The 21,552-nt window shown below is 35.3% G+C and overlaps 1 protein-coding gene across 2 annotated transcripts in view; it reads left to right on the top strand.

Moving 5' to 3' along the window:
* Positions 1 to 21,171, top strand: part of BLOC1S5 (biogenesis of lysosomal organelles complex 1 subunit 5) — a 43,863-nt gene extending 22,692 nt beyond the window's left edge. The window contains exons 3-6 of one of the 2 annotated variants that reach the window (XR_004301844.1): positions 563 to 692; positions 7,509 to 7,567; positions 18,840 to 19,152; positions 20,439 to 21,171. Coding sequence is in view for 1 of the 2 variants with exons in the window: in XM_032424745.1 (XP_032280636.1) it covers positions 563 to 692; positions 7,509 to 7,567; positions 18,840 to 19,019 (369 nt within the window). In the remaining variant the exon portion in view is untranslated. Of the gene's footprint in view, positions 1 to 562; positions 693 to 7,508; positions 7,568 to 18,839; positions 20,374 to 20,438 lie in introns of those variants that run through there. The other variant, XM_032424745.1, reaches the window with a different exon arrangement.
* Positions 21,172 to 21,552: the final 381 nt, after the last annotated feature.

The following is a 21,552-nucleotide window of genomic DNA, read 5'->3' as shown; positions in this document are numbered from 1 at the left end:
AAAGTTTTATACCAGTGTAGGGAACTATTTACTGGGCAAGTTTCCAGCCCCTGGCCAAAGGCCAGCCTTGCAAGCGGGCCTTTCTAAGGGGAGGGGTCAGTGTTAACTCTTTTCTGTATAGGGAATTATCTACATGTTGTTACCTTTACGGCACATTTTTGAGAAAAATGGAATTAGATTTAAAAACAGCATAATAATGGGAGCTATTATGTGTTTGATGTAAGAACAACAAAATTAAAATTAGATCAAGGGTGTCTAATTTCTTTGCTGTACAGAATAAAATATGTGGCATTCTAGGACTTTTTGTTCATTTAGTGTTTCTCATGCCCACTTTTAAACATTGCTATAAAAATATTACTCATATTGCAACTTTTGAAGCATTCCATAATAAAAAGAATGCCTCCAGGTTGTGACCTCATTTATTGCCAAATAATTGGAAGAAAGCTGTGTAAATTTCATTAATAAGTAATAGCGTAACAACCGAAACCTGGCTGGAAATCCCAGAAAGTAATTACTGAGATTAAGACACAGTATGTATTAGTAATTTACTTTCTTTTAACAGGAAAAACGTGGTCTTCGAGAAATGCGAGTTCTTGAAAATTTGAAGAATATGATCCATGAAACAAATGAACATACTCTTCCCAAATGTAGAGAAATCATGCAGGACAACTTAAACCAAGTTCTCCAGAGATGTAAGCCTGCATTGTTGTTTTTTTATATATATATTGTTCTATTTCAAATGAATGCTATGCCAAAATGTATTTCCTTCAGTATTTTGGTAGTAGGTGGAGAGAGAATTCTTAACCGAAACATATAAATTGGAAGCCCTGCCACAGAGAACATTGACTATCTCGTGATTAATGTATGTTGCCATTGATGTTGAGAGCATTAATCTCCAAAGTGAGATGTGTGCATCTGGAGTCCTTTTAGGATGTGAGAAAATTGCAACACTTTTTACCTTTTTTGTTTTTTTAATTATCCATAAGAAGAAGTTTGGTAACTAGGAGTTAGGATATGAAATGAAACTTCTTTTTCAGACAGGATACTAGAGTTTTTAACTTTTTAAAAACATAATCCTGTCATAAACATTTGTATCTTAAAACTTTTTTCATTAAGCAAAATATTGTAATGTGGAAGGATATTAAAAAAGAATCCTTATTAAACATATCAAATAATAATAAAAAATAAAAATTTTATTAATAACTGATTTTACTCAGGGCTTCTCCTTAGATCTATATCGACAGTATTCAGCTTGTCCAAGGATAGATAATGCTGGTAACTGAAAAAATATCTTTCTGGGGGGAAAAAAAAACAAAACTAGCCAGTAATATAATGATCTATGAAGGAAAGCAACAGGGAGATTTGGTTAATAACTGAGTTAAGCCAGTCTTTGTATTCAAGTCCAAGTTAGTCCTGTGTAGTCTAATGCCTTTAGGAGCTTGGATAGAATGAATGCCCCAAGATTACGTTTGGTTTCTTTGAGTAGAATAGTAAAAAGTCTAAAATTGACTGTGGGCTTTTGCATTTTACTACAGACATCCCTTGTTTGTTTGTAGAGTGGCTTCCTTAACCCTGACAAACATTCTAGATGTTATACTAACAGTATTACTAATAACAATTCTTATGAGTGCATTTGAGATGTGCCTATAACCTTCCTTTTCTACACTTTGAGTATATAAAAATAAGTTGGGTAAAACTTGATAATAATCTATGAATGACTATTTTGGCTTACTTCATTCTTGGGCTAATGTTACTTCTGATTTGAGGACTAGCCTCTTAAAAGTAGAGTCTTCATAATGAAATACAAAAGTATTGCTGGTAAAATGGGATTCAGACTGTACACATGTCCTGAAAAGAATTGAAACACATAAAATACAAAGTTGATAGTTAAGGTTTCAAAATCTGTGGACTACCCTGGGTGTAATTAGCTCTATGAACCTAAGAAACGGCTTTTGGAGGTGTTTCCCTGCCAGAAGCAGGAAAGGCTTCTTCAGTAGGCTTCTGCCCAGGTATATTCTGGTAAGTATTATGAGCATGCGTAGAATGGAGATGATTATCTGCTTTAATTTTAAAGATTTGCCTGGGCCCAGCTGTCGTTCCTGGGGAATTTCACATTTAAAAATCTGCCATTTTAAGTCAGAGTGCTGGCTTGTTTATTTTCAATGGTAATTGATCAGGGACTTGTACAAAATCATGCAAGCAAGTTTATATGGAATATACTGGAATATATTTTGACCTAAGTAGTGCTTTACAAGCCTAGGGATGAGTTGAGTTTTGTTTTGTGCCTCTTAACACAACTGCCACATTTATCTCTTCCTGTGAGAGAGCTGTGTGCTCAGAACTCTGCAGGAGTGGCCTTAAGCTGGTGGTCCCACGTGTTGTGCAGAACTAGGTAACTGTGGAGCAGTAAGGTGCAGACGTCTTGAATTACTGGAATGTAGAACTATGACGAAATCCTCAGCTTGGAACTGTTTCCGCTTTGGGCTGGGCAGCCACCCACCTTGCAGCGTGTCTCCGGATTTGGTGACCAGAAGCTTTAGAACAAAAACTGACCTGTGGGTCCTTAAAAATCAAAAAAAGTAAATGAGAGCTCTAGGAGAATACGAAAAAAGCAGCCTATAAAGTCATCAAGATGCAGCCTTTATGTTATTTTCATCCTGATAACAATAGTAGTGTCTGTGCCCTGCTTTCAAATTATTTCACAGACTCTTGGGCTTCACCAACTTTGTTGTCTGGAGATCTCACTGTGGTATTGAGGACCACGACCTTGATTTGAGAGTAAAAAGGGCAGAGCCTCTCTGGGTTATTCCTTATTCACATTAACTAGCATGGTCATGGGAAGATAGTTTTTCTTCTTTCCTGCCTCGCTCTCTCTTTTTGAGAACATGACTGTTTTTTTTTTAATTACTTAAACAGAAGGATATATGTTTAAGTAATAAGGAAAAAAAGAGAAGAAAGCAATAAATCACCTTAGTAACCACCTGAAGATAACCATTGCTTTTTAACTTTGGGGAACATCATTTCAGACATCTCTGTGTATCTCCAAATAGAAGAACGGATAGAGAAATGATGGCTGAATGACTAGCTGGGAAGGTACGAGGGGGAGAGAGAGAGTGTTTGATAAGAATGGGGTCATACACTTTTTAAGCTTAGGTATTAATTTTAAATTTTATTTGAATTTAACAGAACAAACACTTAAAACTGAAGGGAATACCTTAAATAAGTGTTTCTGTATACTATAAGAGATAATAGTTACTAAAAGATCAAAGAAAAATAATTAGAAAAACAAAAAAATTACAAAAAAACATTCAGAAGTTAGAGTCATGTTATTATTTCTGCATTAATTAATGCCTTGAGAGGTATAGGCAACTTTCCCCTCCTTCCTCTCTTCCCCAACCCCTCACTTGAAAATTTTAACTTTATCAAGGTTTGCAGTATTTGCTTTCTGTCCTGCAGTTCTAGTGCTGCCAATTGTTTATTTAGTCTTGGACTGTTCAGTTCCTTCTGATTTATTTATTAGATCTGTAATGATATTGTCATAGTTCTCAGTTTGTTTCCTTAGCACTGCAATTTCATTTTTCATTTCATGCAATGTGTTTGCTCTCTTTTAATAAGTTCATATTGTTATTTTGTATAACAAAGTACCTATGGAAAATTATATTAGGTTTTCTTTCAGAATAAGTGTTTTGTCTTATCTGTCTCTCACATGTTATGTACTTTCTCCACCCCCCAAATCTATTTCTGTACAAATTTAAGCATATTAGAGTTCTAAGAATTTTGTCAACTCATTTTCTCTTTCTAACTTTTGGGGGATGAAGTAATTACAGTGGGGTTAGGAGTCTCAGTTCTTGGCTGCCACATTTCAAAGTTTATAATATACAACTATAATTCATCCTTATTCAGTGAATGATGGAATTTTTTACCTTTTGTTTTTCTTAACTTTTTATTTATTTTGTGAGTTATTTTAAGGGACTGAGTTTGCCTGGTTTTGCTTCACTCTCTCTCTACCTAGAAATCTTTAGGACTTCAACAGTTTAAAATACTAACCAATATTTTATAGCACTTTACCAGTTAGAATTTTCTTCTTCACTGATTTCCTCTACCCATCTCCTTCCTCTCCTCCCTTTTCCATTCTCCCCCTGGTTATTCCCTCACATGTATCTTACTAACATATTTTCTTGGCTCCACTTTGAGACTGTGACCAGACTCTGAGCACCCTCATCACGTTCCTAACTGCTACCAGCCTGGTCTAAGCCACAATGACCTCTCACCTAGATTGTTCTAGTAGCCACATAACTCATGTCTTTCCTCCCTGTAGTCTGTTCTCCACATAGGAGCCGGAATGATCTTTTTGAAATGTGACTTGGCTCTTATCATTACTATATCAGGATCTCCTCACCTTGCTTAGAGAAAAGCCAAAATCTTCACAGTGGCCTGGACATTTCTACACGGTGGCCCCCGCTCTGACTTTTTAATTTTCTTCCATTTTCTTTTCCCGCACTTCATTCTAGCTACTCTGGCCTCCTTATTCTTCTTCTAGTATGTGCCAAATGTGCTCCCACTTCAGGGATCCCTCTGGAATACTCTTTTGTCAGGTTTTTGTACAACTTCATTTCCTATAGATCTCCGCTCAAGTGTCCACAGTGAGACCCTTCTAGCTATGCTATAATAATCGTTGCCCCTCACTCTGGCATTCTCTGGCCTCTTTACCATGCTTTGTTTTTCTCTGGAATATCCACCACCACCTGACGTGCTCAATATTTATATGTTGTCTGTTTCCCCAACTAAAACATAAGTTCCATGAGCTCAGAGACTCTTGATTGTTCTCTGCAGTACCCCTGACACCTAAAACAGTGACACATTGTAGTCATGAAGTAATTATGCATTCATTGAAATGAGTGAATGAGAATTCAGCCAACATCTTCTGCTACCAAACCAAAATTATTTGCTTATGTATTTGAGGTTTACATATACACACCGTGATAGAATGTATTTGCTTCTCTTCTGTGAGGACAGTCAGGATGTTGTTAATTGTCGTCTGTGGCACAATTACCGTATGTGGTGCTAATTTAAAAAAATCTTTTGATTGAGAGAAAATAATTTGACAAATTCTTGATGCTTTAAAATCAGTACAGTCTCCTAAAACACTGAGACAACAGGGGAGACGGCTTCCTACTGAATTAGGAATAACACTGCAGTAAGTGATGTGGAAGTGATGGGTAGGTTTGCATAATGGGCCTTTTCCCTTGGGGTCTCTAATCATGAAGAAGGAATGTTTGGTATAGTCACATGATTTTTCTTGTATTTTAGAAAAGCAGATTTCATGAAATCTAGAAAGTAAGCCTTTATTATTGTGTGGCTAAAGAATTAAAAAATCAGTTACTTCTAAGGGACTGAAATTTCTAAAAATGGTCATTCTGTCTGAGCACAAATATAAGGAACAAAAGTTTGCCTCTGACGCCTCTGTCAGATGTGTTCTAATTAAAATTTTAAAGGACATAACAAATGACAAAATAATGTCATAGTCTTGTAACTCTTCTTTTAGATTAAGCCCAGAATGATTTGAAAATGAAGAAGCACCCAAAGACCACAAAATGGATTTTTTTTTTAAGTTACATTTGGAGTCAGGGGGAAAAAATCCAATCAGGAAATGATGGAACCACTGCTTGGGAAAAATGATGTAATATTAATATGCCACAGAAAGAAGGCAGATCTAATCAGCTCCCATTTTGTTTTGTTTTCATCTTTTCTGTTAGAACAAACAATGATTGGGAACATAATTTTCAGTCCTAAAATATTATCTTTGATATAACTAAAATAAATGTTTACTGATAAAAACATTACTTTTGAAAAGCAGAATCCTCCTCTTTTACCATATTCTCACAGGGAGGGACCTAACATTTTTCTGAAAGGGAAATCACAGTCCCTGCCCTGTTATGGAACTTGTGAGCTATTTGGAGCTAGGTTTGGGTAGGATAGGAAGGCAGAATTGTAAAACACTAGGCAAACCTCTGTTTAAGCAATTACAGGATAAAGTGGTGTGATACACACCTACCTGATAAAGGAATTTCAAGTAAGAGAAAATCCTTACAGAGAAAGGATTAATCTGGGAGGGCTTTATTATGAAGGCAGTCAACCTCGAACTGTTCTTTGAAGACAAGTAAAACATTTTTATTAGAAGAAAGGAATACAGGAGAGCATTTTCCATAGGGATAGTACAGTAAGAAGAATAATAGTAATAATAACTTAACTCCTTGACTGCTTTCACTTTGTGAAGAACTGTTCTCAGTGGCATTAATATTGCAGTTATTTGTAAGCATAGTAGCTTCTGCCATATTATCTCATTTAATGTCAGTTCTCAAGTGCTCGTATTAATTCTTATGCTCATTCTACAGATGAGGAACTAAGGTGCTAAGGGACCAGGAGCCGCAGTAGTCACAGCGCCTGGCACATAGTAGGTGCTCATTCAGTGTTAAACAAGTGAATGAACGCACAAGCAAACGTGCCAAGTTACGCAACTAAGTGCTCAACTCTAGATTTGACCCTGGCTCACTGTTAACCTGCATGCAGAACAGTGAAATAAGTGAAAACATTTGTGTACAGAAATACGATGGGTCCAGTAAGTGAAAGGGTCTGAAAAACTGATGGATGAAGACCAGTTTCATTGATGAGATCATAAGAGGAGTAGAGTGTTGAGGGTATGAGCCAAGTCCTTAGAGGCAGGGGTCTGATTTTAAATCCTTCTTTCTCTACTTACTAGTTGTATTACCTTCTCTTTGTACCTCAGTTTTTTACAGATGCCAAAAATCTGTGAAATGGGACAGTGATCCTCTCCTAATAGGAAAGTGGGATTAAGACGAATAATACATGGGAAGTACTTAGCATGAGTCTGGGCACTAGTAATAATAAATAACTCTAATAATTATTACTAGTAGTTGTGGTCCATTAGAAAGGGAAATCACTCCATGAAAACAGCCCAGAGACATCTGAATCTGGCAGTGGCAGCCAGGATGAATTAACAGGTAAGGGAGGAGAAACAAGAATAGGAAGCTGTGGAAGCCTTGTAGGTATCAGGCACTATCTGCAAGAGAGAAGTTTGGATGAATGAGAAAAGGGGGGGGAGGGTGAACGAATCAAAGAGACACTGTAAAGACATAATCAGAATGTAATGGTAAATCTATCAGGCATTTTATATCTTTTTGGAGAATTCTGAAGTCATTGTTGACAACTTGTCATTGGAATTAGTACTTAAAATGCCCTTGGCTTGTACCTCAAGCATACCTCAAGGCTCAAGAATGATGGTGGTTCTAATTATGGTATCCTGAATATACTGGCAGAACTTCTTTTTTCCCTTCTAGCCACCTCACCACGACCAAAATAGTATCAATTCTTTTATCATGAGATCTAAAACAATCCAAGTTTTGGTGTGTTTTGTTTTGTTTTGTTTTTTTTCAGGTAAGTCTTGAACAAGGGCTGCTGATTGAAACTCATTGTCTGTTTTATTTCAGTGCAAGCAGCTTCTGACTCAGTCTGTAGACTCCAACAGAGGGAGCAGGAACGAAAGAAGGTAAAAGTAGATCATTTGGCTAATGGGGCCTATAACTCTTAATATCATCATATTGTTAGCAGTTGCTTTTGATTAAAAAAATCTCCAAATTTATTTTCTTTATGCAGTGATTTAAAAATGGCTAATTCATTGAAGATAATGTTGAGGTATGAGCACATGATTGCCCCATCCATACTTTTCTAATTCAAATTGCAGACCTCTTTTTTTCCTTTTTCAACATTTCCATGTTTTCCCTGGAAGTGGTATTTGTCTGATTGAGAACAGAGACTAAGACTTTTACATAGAACAAAAAATACCCACCGGATTGGAAATATAATTCTTTTATTTAAGCTTGAAGTACTGATGAGTATATTTCTTCTAGAAAAGGAAGCATTCATACCTGTGGATGGGTTATTTAATGAATAGTCCTAAGAGTATGTGAATCACTTGCTAGGTAGTGCTTTGCTTATTGAAAGTATATCTTAAATAAATTCAGATATGGAAAAACAACACAAGAATTTAAGTTCCTGTGATAATTTGCTGTTTTCACTTACAGTTTCCATAAAGTATTTTTATAACTTAATCATTGTTCTAAACTAATAAAGATATACTTTTTAAGAAATACTGAAAATACTAAATCACTGTGAATATAATGCCTTTTATGTATCAACAAGTGTTACTATCTCCGTTTCTCTGGAATGGATTGTGGTTAATCCACAATAATAGTTCAGATCTGCACTGTATAAAAATGCAGTGAAATAAACCTTGCCAGAGTTTAAGTTTCTACACCCTCTGTTCAACTCTAAATATCGATAACAGAGTTTAAAAATTCAACAATTTGGTGAATTGGGCCTTACTGAAAGCACTTGACACTTCAGGCAGGTGGGAAGACTGCCCAGGAGGAGTAGGGTCCTAGCAGGCTGTGTCAGGAAGCAGGGCCCCTGAGCATGTTGATAAAATGGCAAGGCGAAGCCATGCTGGGAAATCTGTCAGAGTAGTGCTTGCAGTGTCCAGAGAGCACTGTAAAGGCAGGCACTGGAGCTCGTGTGGGCCATGCCAGGCTGGACAGGAGGTATTTTTTAGTTCTCTACTTTGCGAGGTGCCACTGGGGACGAAAGATTTTAGTTTGTTAAGTTGAATGCAGTTCATACACTCAGGAACTAACAGTCCAGAAGAGGTGTCCCAAACTACTAACACAAGTATGATGTAGGATAAAGTAAGAACTGTGGTCAAGTTACAAAGAACTTTGTAGGATCTTGGCAAAAGGAGTAATGTATTAGGAAGATGGTGGCATTCAAGCCCAACCTTGATCAGTGAGTAGGAATTCAGTTGATGGAGGATGGGAAGAAAGATACTGTGGGGTGAGGGGTACAGTGTAAGCAAAGACAAAAGGCTGTGAAGTCAGTAGTCCCACGCAGCTGCTATGTAGAGGATATAAACGGATATTTCTGGAGATGATTGTGGAGAATCTTGAATGCTATATTAAACAATTTGTGGTTGAGGGCACCAGGAGCATTTCTGGTTTTGAGAAACAAACGCTATTTGATAGAACACTGGCTGTACTGGCTGTTACTGTAAATAAGCAGTTCTCTTGGTTTTCAGAATAAAAATTTAAAAAAGTGTTCTGTGTAGCGTGTTACTATGTGATTTAAGCACATGCACATCAATATGCACTCATACATTATTGGCCTTTCTTCCTAAGACATTGTCAGAACAGTTAGGATTGTGATGAAATGTCAATTCTTGTCACTCTTGAGCAGAACTAACCTAAAATTAAATTATAATTGGAATAGTTCCTCTTGTCACTTGGAACTTTCTCACATTTGGTGCATTAACTGTATATAAGTAGGAAAACGACCAGCTTTGGTGAGAAAATACCTGGAATCTTCTACTTCTGGTCGTTCCTTTGTTGGCTAGCTGTATCCCCTTACACAAGTCCTTGAGCTTCAAGCTCCTCATCTGCAAAATAAGCACCAGTTATACTTATCTGATAGATTGATTTTTCTACTCACCAGATAAATTGTATTATATAATCTACGTGAAACAGCTTTGCAGATTGTATCCCACTCCTAGTGGAAGGCACCATTTTTCCCCTGCCAGCTCAATTATTGTTTAAGGTGGGTGAGAACCCTGCTGTGGTCTCTTAGAGTTGGTGAAGCACTGGAGAATCCCACCTATTCACGATTTCTTAAATTAAAAGATACTAAGTTACTGTACTGTGATTTGAATAAAAATGGCCTCAAGAAATAATAACGTTCTTAGATTATATTAGTCTTAAATATATTTCTTATAGGTATTATGTCAGAGAATGTTACTGAACTATTTCTTAATGTGGAATACACGTTAAAAATTAGTATTTTAGAATGTACTGAAATGTGTTTCACTAAGAATTGGTATGGCATGTACGAGGCTAGGTGTGTAAGAATCCACTCTTGATTATTTTCTTTTCTCAAGATAATTTAATAAAATTCGTCAGCTAAATGTTACACAAAGATGCATTTCTCAGACAGTGCTCAGAGAAAAGTAAACATTCTTTATATTCTGCAGGTCAGTAAAGCTTTAGTCTTTGTTTCTTTTTTAGTGCTTGTCTAGTTAGAACATTTGAAATATGTATCTTTAACGACCCTTTTTTTATACTGCTATATCTGATTTTTGCCAAAACTGACATGGCAGAGGTTTCGGATTACATATATATAAGAGATATAGACATAAAGTTTAAATTTTCATCTAGCAAATGTGTACAAAGCAAAATTGACCTTTAGCTGGGTTTTACAGTCTCATGTTAATTGTTGCCCTTGCTTATACTGCTGGCTGGCTACATTTTGTATATTTGAATGGCTCTCAGAACAAAGAAAGATGGGAGTAGTAATGGAATAAAATAGACTATTGCCATTAATCTTTAATTCTTTTATGTCAAGACAATATGTGGAATTCTGTGGGAAGTAAATTATGATAAACGTCATTCATCCAAATTACACTTCCCGCAATTGATACCCAAAAGTACATTCAGAAGAACAATAAATGCACATTCCCCAGTTATTTGACATATGTCTTGAAAACTACCCTCTAGTACAAAGTTGCATTTTGGAAGCTAGCATTAAAAGTAATGAAATGAAAATACAACTAGTTTAGAAAATTCAGTGACTTAAAAATATACCGTCAAGGGAAACAAGCTGTTAATACCTGTCAGTAGTTTAAACTTAGGTTCATGCACACGTGTCAACTTTTGAAGCCATATTCGACCAGACTAGAGATGATAATAAAGTAAATACAAATCTTTTGATTCATCTTGTCTGCAGATACTTACTAGATTTAGTTACACCCCTGCATGATTATTTTCATGAGAGCAACAAAATAGCATATACATTGTTCGTCACAGAGTTTGAAAATGCAAAGGAGTAGCTCTTATTCTGACACTTCTTACTGAAGTAAATTCTTTTTTATTTTTTGGTAAAATTAATGACAGTGTATTACTGACAGATGTTTGAAAGGGCCTTTTAGGCCTTAGTTGGCTTATTCAGAGTTTTCCCATAGGCCAGGGTGTCTCAACCTCTGCACTGTGGACATTTGGAACAGATAATTCTTTGTTGTGGTGGCTTGGCCTGTGCTTTGTAGGATGTTTAGAAGCATCTTTGGCTTTTACCCACTACATGCCAATAGCACTTCCTCCTAATCTGTGCTGTGATAACCAAAAATTTGAGGGACAAGAGAAAATTAAATGGTGGTTAAACCCCCCGCCATTAAGAATCACTGATTTAGACTATAGTATATGCAAAATTTTGTTCTTATTATGTATCCAGAGTTCATTTATAGACCTATTCCTAGACATAGTTTGGCCTCAGGATTGGCTTCTCTTTAAATTTATCTCTAATGAGATTATCATTTTATATATATATATATATATATATATATATATATATATATATATATAAATTATCAGTGTACAAGTCTTTTGCCTCCTTGGTTAAATTCATTCCCAAATATTCTTTTCAGTGCTATTGTAAATGGAATTTTCTTAATATCCTTTTTGGATTGTTCATTATTAGTATATAGAAATGCAACTGATTTTTGAGTTTTGATTTTGTATCCAGCAAATTTCCTGAATTTGTTCATTCTGGTCGGTTTTTTTGTGGAACCTTATGGTTTTCTACATATAAGACTATGCTGTCTGTAAGCACAGATAATTTTGCTTCTTCTTTTACAATTTGGATGCCTTCTTTTTTTCTCTGCTAATTGCCCTGGCTAGGACTTCTAATACTATGTTGAGTAGAAGTGGCTAAAGCAAAATTTTGTTGTCTCCTTCCTGATATTAGAGGGAAAGCTTTCAGTTTTTTGCCATTGGATATGATGATAGCTGTGGATTTTTCACATATTGGCCTTTATTATGTTGAGATAGTTTCCTTCTATCACTAGTTTGTGGAGTGTTTTTACCACGTAAGGTAAAAAAAGTTCATGTCTTGAACTTTGACTAATACGTTTTCTGCATTAGATTGAGGTGATTAATGTGTTTTTTTTCCTTCATTCTGTTGATGTAGTATATTTTATTCATTGATTCTCATGTGTTTTGAACCATCCTTACATTCCAAGAACAAAATAGTGTATGACCCTTTTAATATGCTGTTGAACTCAGTTTGCTAGTAATTTATTAAGGATTTTGTATCAATATTCATCAGGAATATTGATCTGCACTTCTTTTTTCTTATAGTGTCTTTATCTGGCTTTGGTCTCAGGACGTTGCTGGCCTCATAGAATGAGTTGGGAAGTCTTCCCTCCTCTTCAAATTTTTTGAAGAGATTGAGAAGGATTGGTATTAATTCTTCTTTAAATGTTTGCTAGAATTCACCAGTAAACTCATCTGGTTCTGATGTGACTTGATTTTTAATACCACATGCTCTCATAAACTCTTGCTAGAAAAAGAAAAACTATTTCAAAGTTAGTTGCACTTTTGTTTTGAAAATTAGCACATATAAATCCCTGAGTGGTTCACAGTGTGTGCCTATAGACTTTTTTCTGCCTATTCAGGCATATTCAGTCAGTTTTTTTAAAGCTCTTAATACTTTTGGAAATTGGAATGTGAAATACTTGTTAGTTTCTGTCATTTTTTAAAACAGTGCCAATCCTGAGACTAATAATTTATTTGGTTTAAACAGCATTATATAGCAAAAAGAGTAGAAAACTGGATTTTTACTCTTGATTCTACCTTGTTCTAAGTGTGTGTCCATGGAAACATGTCTATATAGGAGCAGCATACATACCATATTTGACACCTAGAATAGACCATTTTTTACCACTCCTCCCAACAAAATTATGTTTAATATAATAAGCCTGATGTTAAAAAATAATGATGAACAAAAATGCAGGTGGTGGTGTTTTTAACTTCGTGTATGTAGTCACACCAGTAAAAAAATAAAAAACTTAAAAAGTACTATAACACCAAAGAAAAAAGGTAAGAGATTAATAAATTTAAGTACATTGATTATTTTTTGAAAAAAAAAAAGAAGAAAAAAACCCTGTCATCTACATGTTGTCTGTTATGGTAATGAATAATAATATTACAGTTTGTTTTTGATTCTTATGCAGATTTGTTAATAACCATTGAATTGATCTTTGACTATTCAAATTAAATAAATAGTATAGACAGATTTATTAATGTTTTGACTCACAGTTGATTAAAAATGCTTTTTTATTATAATTTTGAAAAATTTCTTTGACATGAAGCAATAGATACATAGTTCAGAAAAGTTTTAAGCATAAGTCTGGAAGAGCTTCATAAAAATCATGTGTCACAATAAATTCCAGAAATTGCAATACTATCTTTATTCTTTGGCAGTCATTCTAATGGCTCCCAGTATCCCCACAGTATAAAAATTTTAGGTATAAATAAAAACATACTCAAATTTAAGTCCAAAAATTGGTCATATAGAATAATGGATTTGAACTGATTCAGATTTTATCTGCATTTGCTCTACTGTCATTGTTTAAGTGCAATAATATTTAATTCCCCGGGGGTTGGAGGGGCTTAGTGTCTAAAGAAAGCTGAAATGATTCTGGACTGTTTGGTATTTACTTTGGAAATAAACATGTATAGCCAACTTCATCTTTGTCCGGGACTGGTTATGTAACTGGAAGTCCTCTAAATTAACTTCACTGTAAAATACAAAATTTATTAAAGGATAAACAATAAAAATGTGTTAATTTGAAACATATTATTAAAATTCAACAATAACTTCAGTAATTGTTTAGAGCTTTAGACCAGAGAAAGATTTTTGGTTTAGTAGGAGTATTTTATCACCGACATTTTTCAGTATCATCAGTGGCTGGTGATGATAAAAAACAGTCTTTCATTTGTTTGTGTCCTTGATGTAAATTCTCTACCGACAATACACCGTCTTACTGCTTGCACCCAGGGCAGGGCTCCCCCACCCTCCTGCTGTTGCTGTGCCCCTGGTACATGGTGTGTCGTTACTGAAAAGAGAAAACTGCAGACCCTCCTGTGTAATGCGACTTCATTGTGTTGTTATTAAAGAGATGCGTTTGTACAAACATCAGGAAATAATCTTTAGTACTCACTGAACTATTAATAATGCCAGGAAAAAGGATACTAGAGAAAGTATTTGGTGTGTATGTGGGGAGCTATCACTTCCTATCAGACTCAGATGAAGCTGTGTGACTCTAACTATAGTTAGATCAGATCATTGTTTTCAAATGTGTTTTAATTAAAGGAACACTTACTTCAGACTGAATCTCACGTAGAACCCCACTTCTTGAACATAAAAGCAGAATTGCTGTTTCTGAAGGTGATGTGCACAGGTGATGATCATCTGCAGTTAGCTTAGTATTTATAAAAGATTTTTCCTTATTTCCGAGAGTTCTTTGTAGTTGTGAACAGATTGATTGGCATGTCGGGCCAAGTCCTTGGCTTCTGTAACTTCCTCGTGTATGAACTGGGGTGCACGCTGACGTCAGAATGGCTTCAGTGGAGTTGAGGAAGTATTGTAACAGTCTGTTAGGAGGGACCTTATGTGCTGCTTTCGATGAAGCAGCTGCTCAGCTCCTTGTCATTCTATTCCAGTGAAGTTGCAACTGGCCAGACTGCATTTCCTTACATTTTGAATATACCCTAGTATAACCCTAGTATAACCTTCACTCCTGTCATACAATACTTTCTTTTTGCCTAGGTGATATGTAAGATACAGCTAATTGGGGATTTTTCTGCTCTTACATACAATAAAACCTTATGGGTCTAGGAATCTTAGAAAATGAAACATTCCATCTAGCCAAGCTTACCACAAAGCTGAGGTTTTATCTTCTTCAAGCACACCACTTTTATAACTTTATTTTGGGGGGACATCTTTAAAAACGTATTTCATACTTTTCTGGTTTTCATAAAAAGAATTATTATAGGCTAAATTTCTTTACAAATTAGGAATTATTGAGAATAGACAGTTTTACATTGTGGTGAATATGGGGGTGTCCTCAGGGTGTTAGAGTGTTTCTCTGTAGGAAATGCCATCAAATACTGTGTGTTCTAAGTTTTTGTATCTTTCTTCTCCTTCCTCACAAGGCTGATGCCTATCATTTCTTCCTACCTCATTTATCAGCATTTCTTTTCTAATTTGTGACTTTTAATACAGTGTACTTTTGGAAACCAGTTAATTAACATGGTTAGAACTGTGTGCAAAGTAAGGTAAGTTAATTCAGAATCAAAAGAGCTTTTCATGAATACTGCAGTATTTGTAATTGGACTTTTTGGTATGTTTTTTTTCTTTTGATGGATTAAAAGACTTACCATATAGTTCTCAACTAAATTTCAGATAGATGTTATTTCCAGGTAGTCAAGTGTTATTTATTTATGTAAAGAGTATGGTATTGTCAGTACATGAATGTAGAAACTGCCCTTTTTTTTTTTTTTTAAACTGATTGTTAAGAATGCAAGATTGCATGGCACTTATTTTTTTTTTTATTCATTTGAAAGAGAGAGAGCACAAGCAGGGGGAGAGGCAGAGGGAGAGGAAGAAGCAGACTCCCCGCTGAGCTGGGAGCTGGATGTGGGGCTCGATCCCAGGACCCTGAGATCATGACATGAGCAGAAGGCAGACACTCAGCTGACTGAGCCACCCAGGCGTCCCTCATAGCACTTACTTTTATTAAAAGTGAGAAGCTAAGATAAAATAAGAGTGACTTCATGAACTTCTTGGTAAGAAAGCAAGACTATATTTTCAGCTGGATTAGAGAGTAGTCAGCATTCAACTTCTTTTCACCCGAACTGTGAGACCAAGAAGTGATCTATCTTACATGAAAAAGCTAGTTGGATATATATGTTTTTAGTCATAATATTCTGAAACTACAAAGTAGACATACTGATAATTAGTGACATCTTAAATTCTTTTCTTAGAGCCAAATGGTAAATAGTAGAATCATCAAGGAGGATTGAATTGAGAATAGGAATGGGAAGGGGAAACTCACTTTTATTTGAGTTGCCTGTATTGTTCAAATTATTACAAGAATCTATTGCTGAAATTGAATTATTAAAACTAGGAATGCCTGGGTGGCTCAGTCAGTTAAGTGTCTGCCTTCAGCCCAGGTCATGATCCTGGGGTCCTGGGATGGAGCCCCGCCTTGGGCTCCCTGCTCAGCCGGTGCCTGCTTCTCCCTCACCCTCTGCCCCCTCCCCCAACACATGCGTGCACGCGCACACACGGGGTCTCTCCCTCTCTCAAATAAATAAAATCTTAAAAAGTAAATTATTAATTTATTAAATTTATTATTAAAATTAGTAAAATAAAAAATTATTAAAATTAAAGGTCAAAAAATGGGGAAGATAAAAAGTGGTTTGATCTTCCTTCTAGATGTTTTGCTTATAATTTGTATAATAGTGATATTAATTTTCATTAAGTTCCACAGGCAGTGAGCTAGGAACTTGACATGTAATACATCTGGTCTTCATAAATATTTATTTATGAGTATAAAGTATTTTCCTCATTTTAAAATTAAAGAAACTTTAACTTGCTCAGGGTCATGCAGCTGGTAGCAAGTGAACCAGAATTTGAAGTGAGGTTTATATGCTTCCCAAATCATCATTTTTCCATTGAGTAGCACTGGAAAAAGTGCTCTCTGGTGGGAAGTGGAATCAGGGCCATTGCCCTGTGGTCCAAATCACAGGGTCGGCTGAGCCAATTATCGTGCATATCTTCAAAGAATAAAAAGAAAAGAAAAATCTATTAAACAACATCTGAGTGTGCATGTTTAGTATTTTCTGTATTTATTAAAAAATAATTTACAGCTAAAGCAGGATCCCATTTTGAGAAAGTTTATTTGCATTTTCTTCTCTCTTTAGTCTGACTGTGACTTTTCTCTTAGAATATAATAGTTTTTGCTAAAGTACCATGAAAAGAGTTTAATGAACTCCATGTTTTGTTCATCTTTTGGAGAATTACAATCCGTGAGACTGAAAAGTTAAAAAGTAAAGTTCTGAATTTTGTTTAACCTGTTTCCTAAATTTATTGCCACCAGCAAACCCCTCCCTAACCCTCTCTCCCCACCACTGTAGTGCCTGGGCAGATCCTAGGGGTCTGTGGCACATATTTTAGGAGGGAATGTTTGACTTTAACACAAACGTCAGACTCACTCCAACCTCTTTTCACTTGAAAAGCCTCCATGCAGAGGAAGGTCAGATCACGTTGGCAGGAAAAAGCTCTTGTAATAGTTGTTTTTGTCTTGTAAAAGAGACTTTTCCTACCTGTGTAAACCTTCCTCTGGAAAGATCCAGTTCACACTTTGGATAAAAAAGGCATAGGTTGGGTGTCACAAAGACCTAAGTTTGAATCTGCAACTTAATAGCTGAGTGACCATGGAGAAATACATTTACTGTCCTTAAACCTTAATTTCTTCATCTGTAAAGTGAAAATAATGTAATTTTATAAGAGCAGTTTTTAGGAGTAGATAAGATATGCAAAACAAGTAGCAAAAACATGCATTTCGGAGATACTTAGAGAATGATGGATTTATCCACCTTTTCATCCTGCTTATCATCATCTCAGATGAGAGAGAAAATGGAGCAGCAAGGACACGATGACAGCATGAAAACAGTTCCCATTTTTTTCCTATTAGCTATCTTTTTGGTGTGACCAAGCATCTGGGCACCAGTATGTGAGTATACCAGGTGTCCTGTTTTCATTAGAGTGCTGGAATTTATAATGATTTTAGGTGCTTTATAACTTTTTATGGTTTATATCTGTCACAGTTTTTGTTTGTTTGTTTGTTTAATAGAACTTAGTCTGTATCCAGATTTCTAAAGACATGTATGTAGAACATTTAAGGCAGGGATATAAAGCTATTTTTCATACTCTCTTTTCCTGTTTAGCTTCTCTTTGTTGTACATATTCAAAGATAATTGAAATTGTACTAAACTTACGCCTTTTTCACTTATACATTGTTTTATCTTTATCATGGTAGTCAAAAGAAAATTTTTTCATCTTCATATAGAAATATTAAGGGACATCTCAAGAACTTAAGATATTTGCACAGATGCTTTTGGTATTTATTTACTTTAAGGAATGGAACTGAGCCAGAAGAGATGTCTTGAGTTCTCTTCCAGTGATTAATAATCTATGCCTCTAAATCTTTTTTAGATTTAAAATCTGTTTTTAAATTTTCTTTAAAAGATTTTTTATTCATTTATTTGACAGAGAGAGAGAGTACAGCAGGGGGAGGGGCAGCGGGAGAGGGAGAAGCAGGCTCCCCGCTGAGCAGGGAGCCTGATGTGCGGGGCTCTCCATCCCAGGACCCTGAGATAATGACCTGAGCCGAAGGCATTTAGCCGACTGAGCCACCCAGGCACCCCAAAATCTTTTTTGAATTTAAAATCTTTTTTAATGCATCGAAAAAATATTTTATGTAAGACATGCATCTTGATTTCTCATAGTAATGATTCTTTGGGCATATATTCTTTAAACTTGATTTAAATATTAAATACAGTTAAATGGAATTTGAGAAGAAATAGAGGCATGAAAATTTACTTGGGTTGTATTTGATTTTGTCATTTAAAGATACTAGACATTATTGAAATTTCAGAAATATGATTACCCATCCATGTTCAGTCATAGTAAAGAAGCCTTAGACATTTCTAATTTGTCATGTTCTTGTTGGACATTAAAACTGTGATGCAGTTTTAGCATTGTGACTTTCAAGCTGTAGTAGCCACATACCAAGAGGTAAAGTTATGTTTGTCTCTTCTGCATAGAGGAATAATTGTCTGGACAATGTCATGTGACTTTCAAATTTCTTTTCTCAGATTCTTAATGACCATTTAATAGCTAGTGAAAAACAGCATATAATCCAGTGGGAAGATTTCATGAAAGAACAACACAGCAGACAGGCTGAAGTGGATGAAGAACACAGAAAAGCCACGGAGAGGCTTAAAGAACAATATGCCGACATGGAGAAGGACCTAGCAAAATTTTCAACCTTTTAAGAATTTTAACCACAACAGTGACAATTTAATAAGAGAACATTGACTTCCCCCAAAAAAACTGTTCCCACCAAACCATTTAGCCTCTGCTTCAAGCTTAGCAATATATTCAATGGCACTCTTATATCGGAAGAAAGTAAGTGCTACTGGAGTCTTAATTGTTTAATAGAAGAAGAGTGCTACATCTTTCCAGTTTTAAGTGCCTATATATGATTATTTGAATGGGGAGGATAGGAGGAAAAATGGGATAAATTTGCTTTTTGTTAATCAGAATTGGGTGTCTTTTCCATTGATTATCTCGGAGGACTGTAGGTATAGACTTCTTAGAAAAATAATTTAATTCTTTCTCATACAGGGTGAATATTAGTTATTGTGGCTTAGAAGGCAGATAGAATAGCTACTGTCATAACGTCCTTGGTTATTGGAAGAATGTATACAGTGTTATTCCATGAGTAATGTGGACAAAAACAACTGTCTTTAGAGCAGAGATCATATTTAAGAGAGGTGAGAGGCACAACCTTTTCTCTGCTGAGACAAAGATGGCCACGTTGGTCTTTGAACTGCCCATTGGGAAAGGTTACAGATTTTGTAGTACGGCATAATGCCAAGTGTTTCACTGAATGACAAAACACACTTGCTAAGTTTTGTGGCCTTCCAGCACTTAATATTTTCAGCTTTTAAAACATACTTAGAAGGAAAAGCTTACCAAAAATATATTTGACGTTTAGCCTTTCCAAGAACCATAATCTTGTCCATGGTATTTACCTCATTTTTGTGTCTGTTTTGCTGTGGGTAAGCTTTGTAAGATAAATAACGTCTATACATGTTTCAACTGTTTAATGAGTAATCAGCAAAATCTGCCAAGGAGTCCCTCTGGAACCGTATAAAGATTCTGGCTCTGAATAAACCAGAAGTGTTTGCCCACATGGCAAATGATCCATGTTAAATGTAAATCCTTTTTTAGTGTTTAATGTCTGTTCTCATAAGCAGGTGTATTATGATGAAACATGTACCAATTCTGTCATCACTGTGATCTTTAAAAAATCTGCATTTAACAGTCTAATTGAGAAACTAAGTTGATTTTTTTATTTGCCATAAACCAAGCAAAATTAAATGCAATAATTTCTGAGATTTATGGCGAATGAATTCAAGGTATGGATAAATCTTTCAAATATTTTTTATTGCTCTCCAGTAAAGAAAGGCACAAGAAAGAAAATACCCAACTCTCTTGTGTTATCTCAGTGTTGCTACTGCAGAAAAGTGACAATGCTTGCTTGTGTAAATTTATGGCTTACTGTAAAGCTTCATTCTTGGCTGCATGTTGAAAATGTGATTAAAGTTAATAGAGGAGATGAAATAAGTATTTGAGATTTCTTTCAATAACACTGAACTTCTGCCAACTTTCTCTGTCCGCTACTGTAGGCTTGACAGGTTCATCAATCATTCTCTGGTACCTGGACTGAAAAGAGCACTTGCTGACACTAAGGCATGTTGGAATTTTCTTAATTCTCTTTCAGTGGATGGAAAAAAATAAAACCATACTTCCAAAAATAGCCCACACATGAAAAGGGAGGGGAACCTTAAATGAAAATTCCCTTTGTACTTAGGCAGTTTTTGGAATGCTATTAATTGCCAGCGCACCATTTGAACAGATGCGAGAAATCAGGACTGTGTGTGTGAGAGCAAATGTGCTAGCAAAAGTGGCTATTCCACTTGTGCAGCAAAGGTTTCTGATAGTGTTTGTTCCTCTCATACGAATAATAAATACTGTATAAGTTTGTATATTTTATATAAGGATCTAAAGGACTTCTTAAACCAAAATGAATTCGTAAGCTTTTTGAGCTGTCAACATTAAGATATTAAATTCTTCCTTTGTAACTTTGTTAGCTAATCAACATAGTGTGTAAAAGAGACGGTTGGTTTGCCTTCCCCTTAATATTTTCACTTATATTTCCCAGTTTCCAAATCACTTTTGATAGATATTTTATTTGCATATAAAAATTAACTTTAATAATTACATAATTTACAACATTTCTGTTTATGCTGTTGAGCAGAGATAAAATGGGTGCTGCATAGCTCACAGGATTATTTTGTAATGATCAAGTGAAGTAACATTCTGCCTTTTTAAAGTATTATAAAAATATTCTTAAGGTCTAAGTATTTTCTATTTTTCATTATGATTTCTTTTTTTTTTTTGACTTACGTATTTATGGGTGTTTTTTCATTTCTTAACCTGTAGATTTTTAAATTGTTCTTGTTGTTGATTTATTCTTTAATTGGATTATGGTTAGAGAATGGTTTGGTGTAAGACTGATACGTTGAAATTCTTTTATTTGCCTTATGACCTAAAATATTGTTAGTTTTTGTGTTTCATTAGCACTTGAACATATGCTGTTTTCCAGTTGTTGGGTATCCATTAGACCACTTACTGTGTTGTTCAAATTATCTCTGTTTTACTGTTGTTTTCCTTCTATGTAATCCCTCAGATTCTGAGATGCCTTGAAATTTCATACTCTAGTCAGTTTTCTAATTCTTC

Source organism: Phoca vitulina, unplaced genomic scaffold, assembly GCF_004348235.1.
Source record: "Phoca vitulina isolate PV1807 unplaced genomic scaffold, GSC_HSeal_1.0 scaffold31, whole genome shotgun sequence".
NCBI lineage: Eukaryota > Metazoa > Chordata > Mammalia > Carnivora > Phocidae > Phoca > Phoca vitulina.
The sequence above is the reverse complement of the archived record's forward strand: the minus strand, read 5'-3'. Positions and strand labels throughout refer to the sequence as shown.